Source organism: Oncorhynchus tshawytscha, unplaced genomic scaffold, assembly GCF_018296145.1.
Source record: "Oncorhynchus tshawytscha isolate Ot180627B unplaced genomic scaffold, Otsh_v2.0 Un_contig_7238_pilon_pilon, whole genome shotgun sequence".
Classification (NCBI taxonomy): domain Eukaryota; kingdom Metazoa; phylum Chordata; class Actinopteri; order Salmoniformes; family Salmonidae; genus Oncorhynchus; species Oncorhynchus tshawytscha.
The window spans coordinates 189,525-205,912 of NW_024609722.1; the positions used below are offsets into that span (position 1 = coordinate 189,525).

General features: G+C 44.5%; 2 protein-coding genes and 1 long non-coding RNA gene across 3 annotated transcripts; all 3 read right to left on the reverse strand.

Moving 5' to 3' along the window:
- Positions 1–349: 349 nt before the first annotated feature.
- Positions 350–4,602, reverse strand: LOC121845638 (zinc finger protein 585A-like). The gene is made up of 3 exons (XM_042317267.1): positions 4,500–4,602; positions 3,105–3,969; positions 350–2,830 (listed from the first exon to the last, which is right to left on the reverse strand). Exons 2-3 carry the CDS (start codon positions 3,693–3,695, stop codon positions 350–352), a joined length of 3,072 nt encoding a protein of 1,023 aa, XP_042173201.1. The 5' UTR covers positions 3,696–3,969; positions 4,500–4,602.
- A 1,634-nt stretch (positions 4,603–6,236) lies between these two features.
- Positions 6,237–8,102, reverse strand: LOC112237906. Its single transcript, XR_002951508.2, has 2 exons — positions 7,132–8,102; positions 6,237–6,814 (listed from the first exon to the last, which is right to left on the reverse strand). It is a non-coding gene; the product is annotated as an uncharacterized LOC112237906 (long non-coding RNA).
- Positions 8,103–14,632: 6,530 nt separating this feature from the next.
- Positions 14,633–15,999, reverse strand: LOC121845639 (zinc finger protein OZF-like). The gene has a single exon (XM_042317268.1). The coding sequence runs from the start codon at positions 15,963–15,965 to the stop codon at positions 14,724–14,726; it is 1,242 nt and encodes a 413-aa protein (XP_042173202.1). The 5' UTR covers positions 15,966–15,999; the 3' UTR covers positions 14,633–14,723.
- Positions 16,000–16,388: the final 389 nt, after the last annotated feature.

Here is a 16,388-nt window from a genome sequence, read left to right on the forward strand (position 1 = left end):
CTGAATCTTTATAAAGAGGTCCAGTCTTGGTCTGAGTCTTCAAAAAGAGGTCTGAGTCTCTCCGGTCTTGGTCTGAGTCTTTATAAAGAGGTCCAGTCTTGGTCTGAGTCTTTAAAAAGAGGTCTTGGTCTGAGTCTTTATAAAGAGGTCCAGTCTTGGTCTTGGTCAGAGTCTGAGTCAGTATTAGAGTGTTGCGGGTCTTGACTCCATCGCTGCAGTATACCGGACCAATAGGGGGCGCTGTCTCTCCGGTGTGTCGTCTGGTGTTTCGTAAGAGCTCTTTTCTCTGAGAAACACTTGCCACAGTCAGGGCATTGGTACGGCTTTGCTCGAGGGCTCCGGTCTTGACTCAATCTCTGTTTTTACCAGGCAAAGAGAAAGCAGAGTTGTGTGCCCCTGACCCGTGTGTGTTGCTGTGTGTCTCTGTTCCGTGTGTGTTGCGCTGGTGTTTCTTCATGGCTTTCTTTTCAGTGAAACGCTTCCCGCAGTCGGGGCACTGGTACGGTTTCTCTCCGGTGTGCGTTAGTATGTGTGTTTTCAGCGTATTTGACTGAGAGAAACTCTTGTCGCAGTAAGTGCAGTGGTACGGTTTCTCACCTGAGTGTATTAGGCGGTGCCGTATTAAAGATGCACCATGCGAAAACTTCATGTCGCAGACGGAGCATTGGAAAGGTTTATCTCCCGTGTGCACCGTCTGGTGACGTTTCATGTATGACTTCTCAGTGAAGCGTTTGTCGCAATGGGAGCATTGGTAAGGCTTCTCTCCTGTGTGCTTTCGCTCGTGGATTACCAATCTATGCTTTGAATTGAATTCCTGGCCGCAAGTAAGGCACAGGAACGGATTCTTCTCTCTTACTTCCTTGTTCGTTTTTTGATGCTTGGTTCTCTGATGATTTGACAAGGCCTGAACCACCCTGAAGGTCTTCCCGCAGTCGGGGCAGAGGTGCTGTTTCTCCTCGTGGGTCACCACATGTTTCTTCAGCGCTCCAGATTCCATGAAACCTTTTCCACAGACAGAGCAGACGTGCGGCTTCGCTACTTGTTCTCCGTGCTGCGTTTTCTGATGTCTTCTCAAAGCTGAGTGGAAGCCGAAGCTCTTGCCGCAGTCGGCGCAGAGGTGAGGTTTCTCTCCAGTGTGGGTCCGCAGGTGAGTCTCTAACCCTGCCTTAGAAGCCAGCCTCTTCCCACATTGAGGGCATGGCTCAGAGACCTGTGTCTTGCCTACCTTCTCTCCTTTATGTCTTCTAACATGTGTTCTAAGATTCGAAGAGTCGTTAAATTGCTTCCCACAAAGGGGGCAAATGAAGGGTTTCTCCCCAGTGTGCATACGAAGGTGCCTTTGATAACTACTTGAGTGAGAGAAGCGTTTGTGGCATTGGGAGCAGCGAAATGGTTTCTCCCCGGTATGCGTTCTCTGGTGGCTTGTCAGCCTTTCCTTTGTTGGGAAATGGCGCTTGCATTCAGGGCATTGGAATTGGTCTCGGTTTAAACGATGCAATTTGGAATGATTCGTTAAGGTAAATAAGGATGCAAAAGTCTTTCCACAATCAGAACAGAGGTGAGGTTTCTCTTCCGAATGGATGGCTTGATGTTTTATTAAGTATCCAGAATCTCTAAAGCCTTTCCCACAGACAGAGCACATGTGGGGCTTCGCACTACCTGCTGCGTGAAGTGCCTGATGTCTTTTCAGAGATGACTGGAAAGAGAAACTCTTCCCACAGTCAGCACAGAGGTGAGGTTTCTCTCCAGTGTGGGTTCTTTGATGGGACCTCAAGGCTCCTGGTTGATTAAAGACTTTCCCACAGACTGAACATTCGTGCCGTTTCACTCCTCCGTGCTCTGAATGACTAAGTTTCTGATGTTTGGTCAAGGAGGGACGGAAAGCAAAGCTCTTCCCGCAGTCGGGGCAGACGTGAGGTTTCTCTACAGTGTGGGTCTTCAGGTGAATGTTTAGTCTTGTCTTGGTTGACAACTTCTTCCCACAGTGAGAACATGGATGAAGGACTGGCTTCTTTACGGTCTCCTCCTGTTCTGAAGAACCAACATTGTTTTCGGAAGGTTTCTCTTTGGAATGTTCTCTGGAGTGAGTTCTTTTTATGTGTTTCTTCAAGTTTCCTGGATCATTAAAAGGCTTGCCACAACGAGGGCAAATGTATGGTTTCTCCCCAGTATGAGTTCTCAGATGCCTCTTAAGACTAGACAATTCCTTGAAACCCTTCCCGCAGTCAGAGCACTGGTGAGGTTTCTCTCCTGTGTGGGTTACCAGGTGCTCTTCCAAAGCCTTCTTTGTGGGAAACTTCTCCCCACAGTGAGGACACGGTTCACGGTAGAGCCTCTCCACACCCAACTTCTCTCCTGGGTGAGCTCTCCTAAGGTGTTTCTTCAAGTTTCCTGGATCATTGAAACCTTTCTTACAACGAGGGCAAACGTACGGTTTCTCTCCAGTGTGAGTTAGCAGATGTCTCCTAAGACTGGAATGTGTACTGAATGTCTTTCCGCATTCAGAGCATGTGGTTTCAGAAACATGACATTTCTCTCCAGTATGTGTTTTCAGATGCCTGGTAAGGCTGGAAAATGTACTGAATACTTTTCCACATTCAGCGCATATATTTTTCTGTTTCTCTCCAGTGTGAGTTAGCAGATGTCGCTCCAGAATGTCTTTTGTGGCAAAACTCTTCCCACACTGAGGACAGGAGTGGGTTTTCTTGGAGGTTTTCTGCCCTGGTGTTTTCCTGCAGTCCATCAGCTGCACAGACACCCTCTTCAGACCCCAGATTAAGGCGGTACTGGGAGAGGCACGACACAGGGTCTTCGGTGGGAGACGCTTGTCCTAGAAATCAGAAAAAAAGAGACTTAATTAATCAGGATGGGAAACCCTCTCCTGCCTGTCAATGAACTTTGAAGTCTTTCAATTCCTCGATTTACTCAACCTCCTCCTTCTCAATAAAGGAGAAAGTCTAAGAGGAAGAACATCCAATATTCTCCCAAAGCCTTGCATAAGTTGTTGAGGAATCAATGAAAGCAATTGAGAAACAAACTAAATACTCACTTTCTGACTGTGAAAAAGAAATACTCACTTTCTGACTGGGAAAATAAATATTCACCTTCTGCTCTGGTGTATGCTTCTCTGGAGATAACTCCACCTCCAGCCCATCCCTGACCTCCCTGTCCAATTCTTCATCGCAGTCTGCAGCATCACAATCACCGGACTGGCTGGGACTCGTGGACTCTGCCTCCAGCCCATTGCTAGGCAACCAATCCGTGTCCCCTGCGTCACAGTCTGCAGCGTCATTATCATCATCAGATTGGCTGGGACTCATGGGCTCCACCTCCAACCTGTTGCTAGGTAACCCAGCCCCTCCCTCTCCATTCCATTCTTCATCGCAATCTACAGGATCATCATCTTCATCGGCTTTGCTGGGACTCACGGGTGCACCACTAGCATCCTCCAGCATCCTTCTGATGTCCTCTTTCAGTTGGACTAACCAAGACGTTCCCTGCTCCACCGATTTCATTGAATCCGTATTGTCCCACATTTCCTCCATGATTTTACGCCGCAACGAGCGGTGATCGATTCCTTTAACTTCGGATGCATCTTGGCCATGACGTTCACACAGGGAGCGTAAATTGTCCTCAGTTAAATTCCATAAACTCTTTTCGATTTCATCCATCAATGTTCCCTTCTTTTGACTCATATTGTCTGTCGAGTTAGAATGTTTCTTGGTTAAAAAAAAAAACAGCAATAATAAATAAACCTAGTTATTGAATGGAGCCGTCACAAGTTTGAGGTGTCTCTCCTCCCGCTGGGCACAGACGTCAATTCAAGGTCTATTCCATGTTGGTTCAAAGTAATTGAATTAAAATGATGTGAAAACAACGTCGATTCAATCAGTGTGTGCCAAGAGGGCTGTGTTTATTCACAAGTCTTCTAGAACTGGAGTCTCATAACAACAGATCTTGTATGGTCACCTGTGTACATAGGAGGATATGGAGTGAAACAACTGTTTGTACTATTAAATATCTACATGTATATTTCGATTCTATTTTAGTCAAGTGTGTCAAATATTTACCTTTTGTATAATGAATTTGTATCTTTAGTTAATAGAACAATATCAGTGACACATTTATTTACCGATTTAATGACATTTCAATGTTCCCATGAGGGATTTTATTTTGAAGGATCCAACCCGGAAGCATTATTCCGCTAGCTAACAGGCTAAGAAAAGAGGAACATCAAGTACAACAGTAACTAATTGATTATGCACAGCTACAATCGATCTGCATGTAGCTACCAGTCAGCAGAAAACAATACTTGTATTATTATATCGACTCAATTTGAGCACAGCTTCAAATGAGTTAGCAGGAGCAATTAGCTAGCTAGCTACCAAGCTAAACAGAGCAGGTAGCTAGCCAAGCTAACGGTTAAGCAAACCTATCAACTAATTACAACGTTTAGACGACCTTTATGACTGTTGGTAGATACCTAATACTTAACTTACCAGCTCGATTTAAGGAAAAATATTTCCCTGTATTTAGCAGTGTGCTATTAGTTACTAGCTTTTCAAACGCGCCCTGTTCACGTTCCAGGAGAAAAGAAACCAAGGGGGCGGGGACAACAAAGTACGGAGGCTGAGAAAGGACATGACATGAGAGGAGAGCAGTGGTTCTCAACCAGGGGTACTAGGACCAGTCCTGCGTTGTCTTGGCTGTGTGCTCAGGGTCGTTGTCCGGTTGGAAGGTGAACCTTCGCCCCAGTCTGAGCTCATGAGTGCTCTGGAGCAGGTTTTCATCAAGGATCTCTCTGTACTTTGCCTCGAGCCTGACTAGTCTACCAGTCCCTGCCGCTGAAAAACTTGCCCACAGCATGATGCTGCCACCCTCATGCTTCACGTAATACTTGGCATTTAAGCCAAAGAGTTCATTCTTGGTTTCATCAGACAAGAGAACCTCGTTGCCTGTCATGTGCCTTTTTACTGAGGAGCTGCTTTTTTAAAATTTATTTTAATTTTATTTTTTTACCTTTATTTAACTAGGCAAGTCAGTTAAGAACACATTCTTATTTTCAATGACGGCCTAGGAACAGTGGGTTAATTGCCTGTTCAGGGGCAGAATGACAGATTTGTACCTTGTTAGCTCGGGGGTTTGAACTTGCAACCTTCCGGTTACTAGTCCAACGCTCTAACCACTAGGCTACCCTGCCGCCCCTTCTGTCTGGCCACTCCACCACAAAGGCCTGATTTAGCAGAGTGCTGCAGAGATGGTTATCCTTCTGAAAGTTTCTCCCATCTTCCACAGAGGAACTCTGGAGCTCTGTCAGAGTGACCATCAGGTTCCTTTGTCACCTCCCTGACCAACGCCCTTCTCCCCCAATTTATCAGTTTGGCTGGACGGCCAGCTTTAGGAAGAGTCTTGGTGGTTCCAAACTTCTTCCATTTAAGAATGATGGAGGCCACTGTGTTCTTGGGGACCTTCAGTGCTGCAGACATTTTTTGGTTCCCTTCCCCAATTCACCTTGTGACCACAGGTGGACTCCAATCAAGTTGTAGATGCATCTGAAGGATGAGCAATGGAAACAGGATGATAAAATATGTGAGTCTGATAAATAGCATTGTTTGTTTGAGATGATAAATAGCATTGTTTGTTTGAGATGATAAAATATGTGAGTCTGATAAATAGCATTGTTTGTTTGAGATGATAAAATATGTGAGTCTGATAAATAGCATTGTTTGTTTGAGATGATAAAATATGCCAAACAAAATGCATATGTTTAATTTCATAAAAAATGTGTTGTTCAAATGATCTCAACTGCAGGTTTGAGCTGCCTGTTAAAGGGTCCCAAAAGCATGTTTAACATGTTTGAAACAAAAAATAGCTGCCTGTTGCCAAACGTTTGTTTGAGATGATAAAATATGCCAAACAAAATGCATATGTTTAATTTCATAAAAAATGTGTTGTTCAAATGATCTCAACTGCAGGTTTGAGCTGCCTGTTAAAGGGTCCCTAGCAACAATGAATGCGGCCTCAGGATACGCGGTTTCCAGTTTGCAAATAGTCCAGTGTTGTTCCTTGAGAGTCGTTGCGGCGTCGGCTCGGCTCGGGGATATACACGGCAGTGACGATGACCAAATAAAACCATTTTCATGAAGTGATGCAGTCGGTATGTGATGGTGAGGTATTTCAGATCAGGAGAACAGAAGCAATTGAGTTGCTGTACATTACCACAATCACACCATGAGTTGTTAATCATGAAACAAACCCTTCCGCCTCACTTTAATAAGAGAACACTCATTTCATATGTACATGCTGTATTCTATCCTACGAATTCTACAGATATACAAAATATTCTTTCCACATACTGTCCATAATATCTATACATCACATATACATCTTGCTCTTTTACTTTTAGATTCATGTGTATTACTGTTAGATATTATTACACTGTTGGAGCTAGGAATACAAGCATTTCGCTACACCCACAATAACATCTGCTGAATATGTGACCAATTAAATGTGATTAGATTTTTCCTGGGGAATTCTTTCTTCCTGTCGGAGCGATGGACGGGCTGAATGGACGGGAGACAATATATCCAGAGAGAGACACTATTCCGTAAAACAGAGTATGTTACAGTCCCTGATGTCTCTCTGGAAGGAGATCCTCGCCCTGAGCTTGTCTCCTTTATTGTCCAGGGACTGAACGTTAACGAATAATGTACTCTGAAGCGGTGGATGGTATGCACACCACCTGTGTCTGACTAGGGCTCCTTCTTCTCTGGCGTCAGTGTTTTAGTGCAGCTCCCGGGATGAAAATAATTACCTGTCTCAGAAAGTTCAAATAAAGAATCCAGGTCAAGAAGTCAAATTCATGCTCATCTAATATCCAAAAGTTATTTTCGGCTGTAGATAATAATACAAAAAAATGTTCTGAGCAAATAATGTTACAAATAACACACAAAAAATAAAAATATTGCAAAGTTAGAAGCTCATAGCTTTTCCTGGTTAAATAAATAAAATAGCCAACTATGAGCTAGGGTGACCATGTCTGTTGGTGCCATCTTGTGTCAACGGTTATGTAAACCTAGCTACCAAATACATCATGTGGATGACCCTTTTATTGGTAGATGCTTTACTCACCAGCTCGATTTTAACGCTGTTGTCTTGTAGCTAGCTGTTCTTCTTCTATGGTATTATGGCAGTCCGCAAACAAACAGAGGGGCACGCCACCACCTACTGTGTGGGATGAAAACAAAAAGATCTCACAAAACAGGAGCATTGTGGGAGTTGGGGGTTGGGGAGAAATCCATACAGACTACCAACGGCAACAACAAAAAACTGAACAAAAACATCCTATTTTATTCTGTTAAAAACAGCAAAGCCAATCCCTACTGAGGCTCAGGAACCTGGGAGGGTGGAAAATCTTCAGTACCTGCCAGTAGCATTTTTAGGTCTTCAGCTATGAACTCTTGCAAACCCAGCAACTTTTCTGCCGCAGCGACAATATGTCCAGTTTCTTCGACTCCTTCGACTCTTGTGCTGTACAATTATTTACTGGGGCAACGAGCATAAAATACACCTTTTTCCACACACATCGTCCCCGGTTCTCTCGACTGACAACAAACATTCTCAATGTATACCTTACCTAGCCTAGCTTCACATGTAGGGAGGTGAATGCATACCTTACCTAGCCTAGCTTCACATGTAGGGAGGTGAATGCATACCTTACCTAGCCTAGCTTCACATGTAGGGAGGTGAATGCATACCTTACCTAGCCTAGCTTCACATGTAGGGAGGTGAATGCATACCTTACCTAGCCTAGCTTCACATGTAGGGAGGTGAATGCATACCTTACCTAGCCTAGTTTCACATGTAGGGAGGTGAATGCATACCTTACCTAGCCTAGCTTCACATGTAGGGAGGTGAATGCATACCTTACCTAGCCTAGCTTCACATGTAGGGAGGTGAATGGATACCTTACCTAGCCTAGCTTCACATGTAGGGAGGTGAATGCATACCTTACCTAGCGTCACATGTAGGGAGGTGAATGCATACCGTACCTAGCCTAGCTTCACATGTAGGGAGGTGAATGCATACCTTACCTAGCCTAGCTTCACATGTAGGGAGGTGAATGCTTAGCTTCACATGTAGGGAGGTGAATGACATGTAGGGAGGTGAATGCATACCTTACCTAGCTTCACATGTAGGGAGGTGAATGCATACCTACCTAGCCTAGCTTCACATGTAGGGAGGTGAATGCATACCTTACCTAGCTTCACATGTAGGGAGGTGAATGCATACCTTACCTAGCCTAGCTTCACATGTAGGGAGGTGAATGCATACCTTACCTAGCTTCACATGTAGGAGGTGAATGCATACCTTACCTAGCTTCACATGTAGGGAGGTGAATGCATACCTTACCTAGCTTCACATGTAGGGAGGTGAATGCATACCTTACCTAGCCTAGCTTCACATGTATGGGAGGTGAATGCATACCTTACCTAGCTTCACATGTAGGGAGGTGAATGCATACCTTACCTAGCTTCACATGTAGGGAGGTGAATGCATACCTTACCTAGCTTCACATGTAGGGAGGTGAATGCATACCTTACCTAGCTTCACATGTAGGGAGGTGAATGCATACCTTACCTAGAACCATGTAGACTGAATTCTTACCTTCTTCCATTAGGGAGGTGAATGCCTCCATTCACCTAATCACATCAGGGAGGTGAATGCACCTTACCTAGCCTAGCTTCACATGTAGGGAGGTGAATGGATTTTAGCTTCACATGTAGGGAGATGCTCTTTATCAAAAAACAATAGAACCATAGACTTTCTTCTTCCCTTTTCCTCCATTCACAATCACCTCAGGCAATGGGCACCAACCACACCTTAGATTATTTTGAGGTATTCATTCTCAACTGCCATAGACACCCCGGAGATGACTTGAGGTATTTATTCTCAACTGCCATAGGCACCCCTGAGATGACTTGAGGTATTCATTCTCAACTGCCATTGACACCCCGGAGATGACTTGAGGTATTCATTCTCAACTGCCATAGACACCCCGGAGATGACTTGAGGTATTCATTCTCAACTGCCATAGACACCCCGGAGATGATTCCTTTAACAGGGAACCTACTCTGAAGTTCAAAGCACGTTACTTTGGAATTTGAGATGGTTGCGAGTCCTAGACCCAGGACTACCTGACATGATGACTCCTTGCTGTCCCCAGTCCACCTGACCGTGCTGCTGCTCCAGTTTCAACTGTCCTGCCTTATTATTATACGACCATGCTGGTCATTTATGAACATTTGAACATCTTGGCCATGTTCTGTTATAATCCCCACCCGGCACAGCCAGAAGAGGACTGGCCACCCCACATAGCCTGGTTCCTCTCTAGGTTTCTTCCTAGGTTTTGGCCTTTCTAGGGAGTTTTTCCTAGCCACCGTGCTTCTACACCTGCATTGCTTGCTGTTTGGGGTTTTAGGCTGGGTTTCTGTACAGCACTTTGAGATATCAGCTGATGTACGAAGGGCTATATAAATAAATTTGATTTGATTAGTGGAATTTATATTATTATTATATTGTTCTTCAGAAATACAATGAATCAGAACCAGCTCACTTCTTGTCAGCCTGGCCGCATAGATTAGAAGTAACATAGTGAACATAAATCCGGGGACACTCAAATGAGTATGATATGTTACATAAGACAGGATACTTAAGGCAAAAATGTACGCAAACATCTAGCAACTCAAAGGCTGCGTGTTCGAATTTCATCACAGACAACTTCAGCATTTTAGCAACTTTGCATGTTAGCTAACCATTACCTAACCTTAAAGGGTTAGGTTAAAGGTTAAGAAATTGGAATTCGTAGTGTGTCATACATTTTGTATATGTATACCATATCGTGCAAATGAACATTTTTAACTTATTGTACTAATTTCCATTCGGAATATATCGTACGGATTTTAATTTGTGACATATCGTAAGAAATGGATAACGGACATCCACAAATTAATATGCACCATATCATACTAATTGGACTGTTTCCATTTACTATGTTACGTCTACCCATGAGTCCAGGTTGCATCTGGTCACTCTGATTGACTCCACTTTTCATGTACAACAGGGATGGGCAACTGGTGGCCCATCAATTTCCAAAACAGATGTTTTTGTTTAAGTTTTTTTTTTTTTTTTTGGGGGGGACTCAGTCGGGGTATCAACTTACTGTTGAGGGTTAGGATAGTAGAATACACAAGGTGACATTTCAATATGTTATAGATATTTTATAAACTGCAGTTTTTCTCTCGTTATGTCAGTCCCTCAATTAGCCCATGTCAGCTGACATTTTTTTGATCTGTATATTAGTCTAACCAGCTATCTAAACTTATTGTAATCATGGGTGAATTACATACCCCTGGGCCCCCCATTGATTTTGTTAGTCACTCAAATATTATATTAAAAACAGCAAACCTTTCTCTCCACCCTATGGTAAAATGTGTAGAAGGAAATTTGCTGTAAAACGGCAAGTGGCTTTCTCTGTCCCATAGCAAAATGAGTAGAATTCCATGTAATTAGATATCAAATTGCAAAATCTTCTCTCTGTCCCATGTCAAAATGTGTAGAATTGCAGCAGGGGGGTATGGATGAGGGTATGCAGACCCTTGAGCAACTCTGGAACCCTTTATGATGTTCAGATTGTTTGTGGCCCCCACCCAAGTGGCCCCCACCCCCATCCACATGGCCACCACCTCCATCCAAGTGGCCCCCACCCCCATCCACGTGGCCCCCCCTCCATCCAAGTGGCCCCCACCTCCATCCAAGTGGCTCCCACCCCCATCCAAGTGGCCCCCATCCAAGTGGCCCCCACCCCCATCCAAGTGGCCCAGAACATCGTTAGATTCAGTCTCCAATCTTTTGTACTTCCAAAGATGGTGGATAAATCAGATAGTTTATTCAGGCCGTTTACCATTATAAAAATATTCAAGGTTCCTATCAGTGTAAGTGGGCATGAGCTCATGGCTATTGGCTGGCTCTGGTCGACTTATTGTCCCCTCCCCACTTGCCTGCCCAGAAGATATTAGGCAGTGAAATGTCTCGCTCTGGGGCACCCAATTTTTTTATTTATTATTAAGGAATGTTATCTGGGAGATTTGATTACTGGCCACACTGTATCAGTCTCTCTCCTACTGACCACACTGCATCAGTCTCTCTCCACTCTCCTACTGGCCACACCGCATCAGTCTCTCTCCTACTGACCACACTGCATCAGTCTCTCTCCACTCTCCTACTGGCCACACGCATCAGTCTCTCTCCTACTGACCACACTGCATCAGTCTCTCTCCACTCTCCTACTGCATCAGTCTCTCTCCTACTGACACTGCATCAGTCTCTCTCCTACTGACCACACTGCATCAGTCTCTCTCCTACTGACCACACTGCATCAGTCTCTCTCCTACTGACCACACTGCATCAGTCTCTCTCCTACTGACCACACTGCATCAGTCTCTCTCCTACTGACCACACTGCATCAGTCTCTCTCCTACTGACCACACTGCATCAGTCTCTCTCCTACTGACCACACTGCATCAGTCTCTCTCCTACTGACCACACTGTATCAGTCTCTCTCCTACTGACCACACTGCATCAGTCTCTCTCTCCTACTGACCACACTCTCTCCTACTGACCACACTGTATCAGTCTCTCTCCTACTGACCACACTGTATCAGTCTCTCTCCTACTGACCACACTGTATCAGTCTCTCTCCTACTGACCACACTGTATCAGTCTCTCTCCTACTGACCACACTGTATCAGTCTCTCTCCTACTGACCACACTGTATCAGTCTCTCTCCTACTGACCACACCGTATCAGTCTCTCTCCTACTGACCACACCGTATCAGTCTCTCTCCTACTGGCCACACTGTATCAGTCTCTCTCCTACTGGCCACCTGTATCAGTCTCTCTCCTACTGGCCACACCGTATCAGTCTCTCTCCTACTGGCCACACTGTATCAGTCTCTCTCCTACTGGCCACACCGTATCAGTCTCTCTCCTACTGGCCACACCGTATCAGTCTCTCTCCTACTGGCCACACCGTATCAGTCTCTCTCCCTGACCACACTGTATCAGTCTCTCTCCACTGGCCACACTGTATCAGTCTCTCTCCTACTGACCACACCGTATCAGTCTCTCTACTGACCACACCGTATCAGTCTCTCTCCTACTGGCCACACCGTATCAGTCTCTCTCCTACTGGCCACACTGTATCAGTCTCTCTCCTACTGACCACACGTATCAGTCTCTCTCCTACTGACCACACCGTATCAGTCTCTCTCCTACTGACCACACCGTATCAGTCTCTCTCCTACTGACCACACCGTATCAGTCTCTCTCCTACTATCACTGTATCAGTCTCTCTCCTACTGGCCACACCTCAGTCTCTCTCCTACTGACCACACCGTATCAGTCTCTCTCCTACTGACCACACGTATCACACTGTGTATCAGTCTCTCTCCTACTGACCACACTGTATCAGTCTCTACTGACCACACTCAGTCTCTCTCCTACTGACCACACTGTATCAGTCTCTCTCCTACTGACCACACTGTATCAGTCTCTCTCCTACTGACCACACTGTATCAGTCTCTCTCCTACTGACCACTGTATCAACACATGCTCCATTGTCTCTGTTTCCTGTCAGTAATCACATCTTCCTGTTGGATGCTTTCCTATCACATTTAAAAGAGGTGAGAGATGAGAGAACGAATGAAGATATCCTCATTGAGGACATGGACACGGTTTACATTGCATCGTGGCTAAATAAAACGTAACATTACTCAGTAGGATGATTTGAGTTAATACACATGAATGATCTGTTTGATCCACTTCGGGGAATAGCCCATGTAATGATGATACATCTCAGAAAGGAGTGTTCAATTTGCTGGTGATTTTCACTAGTTTGTTTAGAATGTTTATGATTGAGCAATTTGCCAAAACCAGCAAATTAATGCAATAGTATTATTGAAATATCAATATATAAATCCATGTTTCTATCCACTTGAAACCACTTTAGCAGAGGATTAATCTATACAGCTAAACATACAGCCGAAAATAAAACCACTTTAGCTTCCAGAATTAATCTATACAGCTAAACATAGAAAATAAAACCACTTTAGCTTCCAGAGGATTAATATACAGCTAAACATATGAGAATAAAACCACTTTAGCTTCCAGATGTTAATCTATACAGCTAAACATATGAGAATAAAACCACTTTAGCTTCCAGAGGATTAATCTACACAGCTAAACATACGAGAATAAAACCACTTTAGCTTCCAGAGGATTAATCTATACAGCTAAACATACGAGAATAAAACCACTTTAGCTTCCAGAGGATTAATCTATACAGCTAAACATACGAGAATAAAACCACTTTAGCTTCCAGAGGATTAATCTATACAGCTAAACATACGAGAATAAAACCACTTTAGCTTCCAGAGGATTAATCTATACAGCTAAACATACGAGAATAAAACCACTTTAGCTTCCAGAGGATTAATCTATACAGCTAAACATACGAAAATAAAACCACTTTAGCTTCCAGAGGATTAATCTACACAGCTAAACATACAGAAATAAACATCACCATTCAAGACCAGAAAATGTTCTGAGCTCAAATTCATGACTGTATCCAAACCAGACTCAAAATGGAGAAAAAAACAATTTTAAAAAGGGTTTATTATAAAACATTCTCAAACCTTCAGATCAAAATGAAACAATAAGGGCGCTGTCCGGTGTGCCTTCTGGTTTTTCACAAGAGCTCTTTTCGCCGAGAAACATTTTCTTCAGTCAGGACATCGGTAGGGCTTTGCCCGAGGGTTCTGGTCTTGACTCAATCTCTATGAGAAAGCAGTGTGTTGCTGTGTGCTCCTGTCCCGTGTGTGTCGTGTTGGTGTTTCTTAATGGCTTTCTTTTCAGTGAAACCCTTCCCACAGTCGGGGCACTGGTACGGTTTCTCTCCGGTGTGGGTTAGTATGTGCGTTTTCAGCGTGTTCGACTGAGAGAAACTCTTGTCACAGTAAGTGCAGTGGTGTGGTTTGTGACCCGAGTGTATTAGCCGGTGCCGTATTAAAGAGGCGACTTGAGAGAACTTCATGTCACAGACGGAGCATTGGAATGGTTTCTCTCCTGTGTGCACTGTCTGGTGACGTCTCATGTTAGTCTTATCAGCGAAGCACCTGCCACACAGAGAGCATTGGTAAGGTTTCTCTCCTGTGTGCTTTCTCTCGTGGATTACCAATCTATGCTTCGAATTGAATTCCTGGCCGCAAGTAAGACAGAGGTATGAATTGTTTTCTCTTACTTGCTCATTTGTTTTCTGATGCTTGGTTCTCTGATGAATCGACAAGGCCTGAAGCACCCTAAAACTCTTCCCGCAATCGGAGCAAAGGTGCTGTTTCTCCTCATGGGTCACCACATGTTTCTTCAGCGCTCCAGACTCCACGAAGCCTTTCCCACAGACAGAACAGACGTGCGGCTTCGCTACTTGCTCTCTGTGCTGCGTTTTCTGATGTCTTCTCAAGGCGGAGAGGAAGGTAAATCGCTTGCCGCAGATGGCACAGAGGTGAGGTTTTCTCCAGTGTGGATCCGCAGGTGGGTCTCTAACCCTGCCTTAGAAGCCAGCCTCTTCCCACAGTGAGGGCATGGCTCAGAGACCTGTGTCTTTCCTACCTTTTCTCCTTTATGTCTTCTAACATGTGTTCTAAGGTTCGAAGAGTCATTAAATCGCTTCCCACAGAGAGGACACACAAAGGGTTTTTCACCGGAGTGCATACGAAGGTGCCTTTGATAACTATTTGAATGAGAGAAGCGCTTGTGGCATTGGGAGCAGCAGAACGGTTTTTCCCAGTATGCGTCCTCCGGTGGCTTGTCAGCCTTTCCTTTGTTGGGAAATGGCGCGTACATTCAGGGCATTGGAATTGGTTTCCATCTAGACGATGTGATTTGGAATGATTTGTTAAGCTAAGGAAGGACGTGAAAGTTTTTCCGCAATTGGAGCAGAGGTGAGGTTTCTCTCCTGAATGGATGGATTGATGTTTGTTTAAGTATCCAGAATCTCTGAAGCCTTTCCCACAGACAGAGCACACGTGGGGCTTCGCACTGTCTCCTGCGTGGAGTACCTGATGTCTTCTCAGAGACGAACGAAAACAGAAACTCTTCCCACAGTCGGAGCAGAGGTGGGGCTTCTCTCCAGTGTGGGTTCTTTGATGGGACCTCAAGGCTCCTGGTTGATTAAAGACTTTCCCACAGACTGAACATTCGTGCCGTTTCACTCCTCCGTGCTCTGAATGACTAAGTTTCTGATGTTTGGTCAAGGAGGGACGGAAAGCAAAGCTCTTCCCGCAGTCGGGGCAGACGTGAGGTTTCTCTCCAATGTGGGTCTTCAGGTGAATCGTTAGTCTTGTTTTGGTTGACAACTTCTTACCACAGTGAGCACATGGATGAAGGACTTGTTTCTTCACGGCCCCATCATGTTCTGAGGAACCAACATTGTTTTCGGAAGGTTCCTCTTCAAAATGTTCTCCTGAGTGAGTTCTAAAGATGTGTTTCTTTAAGTTGCTTGGATCATTGAAATTCTTCCCACGAGGACAAACGTACGGTTTCTCTCCCGTGTGAGTTAGCAGATGTCTCCTAAGACTGGAATGTGTACTGAATGTCTTTCCGCATTCAGAGCATGTGGTTTCAGAAACATGACATTTCTCTCCAGTATGAGTTTTCAGATGCCTGGTAAGGCTGGAAAATGTACTGAATACTTTTCCACATTCAGCGCATATATTTTTCTGTTTCTCTCCAGTGTGAGTTAGCAGATGTCGCTCCAGAATGTCTTTTGTGGCAAAACTCTTCCCACACTGAGGACAGGAGTGGGTTTTCTTGTGTGTTTTCTGCCCTAGTGTTTTCCTGCAGTCCATCAGCTGCACAGACACCCTCTTCAGACCCCAAATTAAGGGGTACCAGGAGAGGCACGACACAGGGTCTTCAGGAGAGTGGAGGGGGACGGGCGAGACATGTCCTGTAAATCACAAAAATAGAGGCGGAATTAATCAGGGTGGGAAATGCTCCTCTACCTGTCAATTAATTCTGAAGTCTTTAAATTCCCCTCATCAAGGTCAAGAGGAGGAATCTCAGATGTTCTCCTCCAATGTCTTTTATAGAAGGAAGTTGAGGAATCAATGAAGGACTGTTGAGAAACACTTTGACTCCTTTTGGGATATTAATACTCCCTTTCCTACTGGGACAATAAATACTCCCTTTCCTACTGGGATAATAAATACTCCCTTTCCTACTGGGATAATAAATAAATACTCCCTTTCCCTGGGATAATAAATACTGGG

Coding starts and splice junctions, on each gene's coding strand:
- LOC121845638 (XM_042317267.1), bottom strand. CDS start 3,695: ATGAGTCAAAAGAAGGGAACATTGATGGATGAAATCGAAAAGAGTTTA. Junction 2,831..3,104: donor AGCATACACCAGAGCAGAAG/GTGAATATTTAT, acceptor TCTGATTTCTAG/GACAAGCGTCTCCCACCGAA.
- LOC121845639 (XM_042317268.1), bottom strand. CDS start 15,965: ATGGACTGCAGGAAAACACTAGGGCAGAAAACACACAAGAAAACCCAC.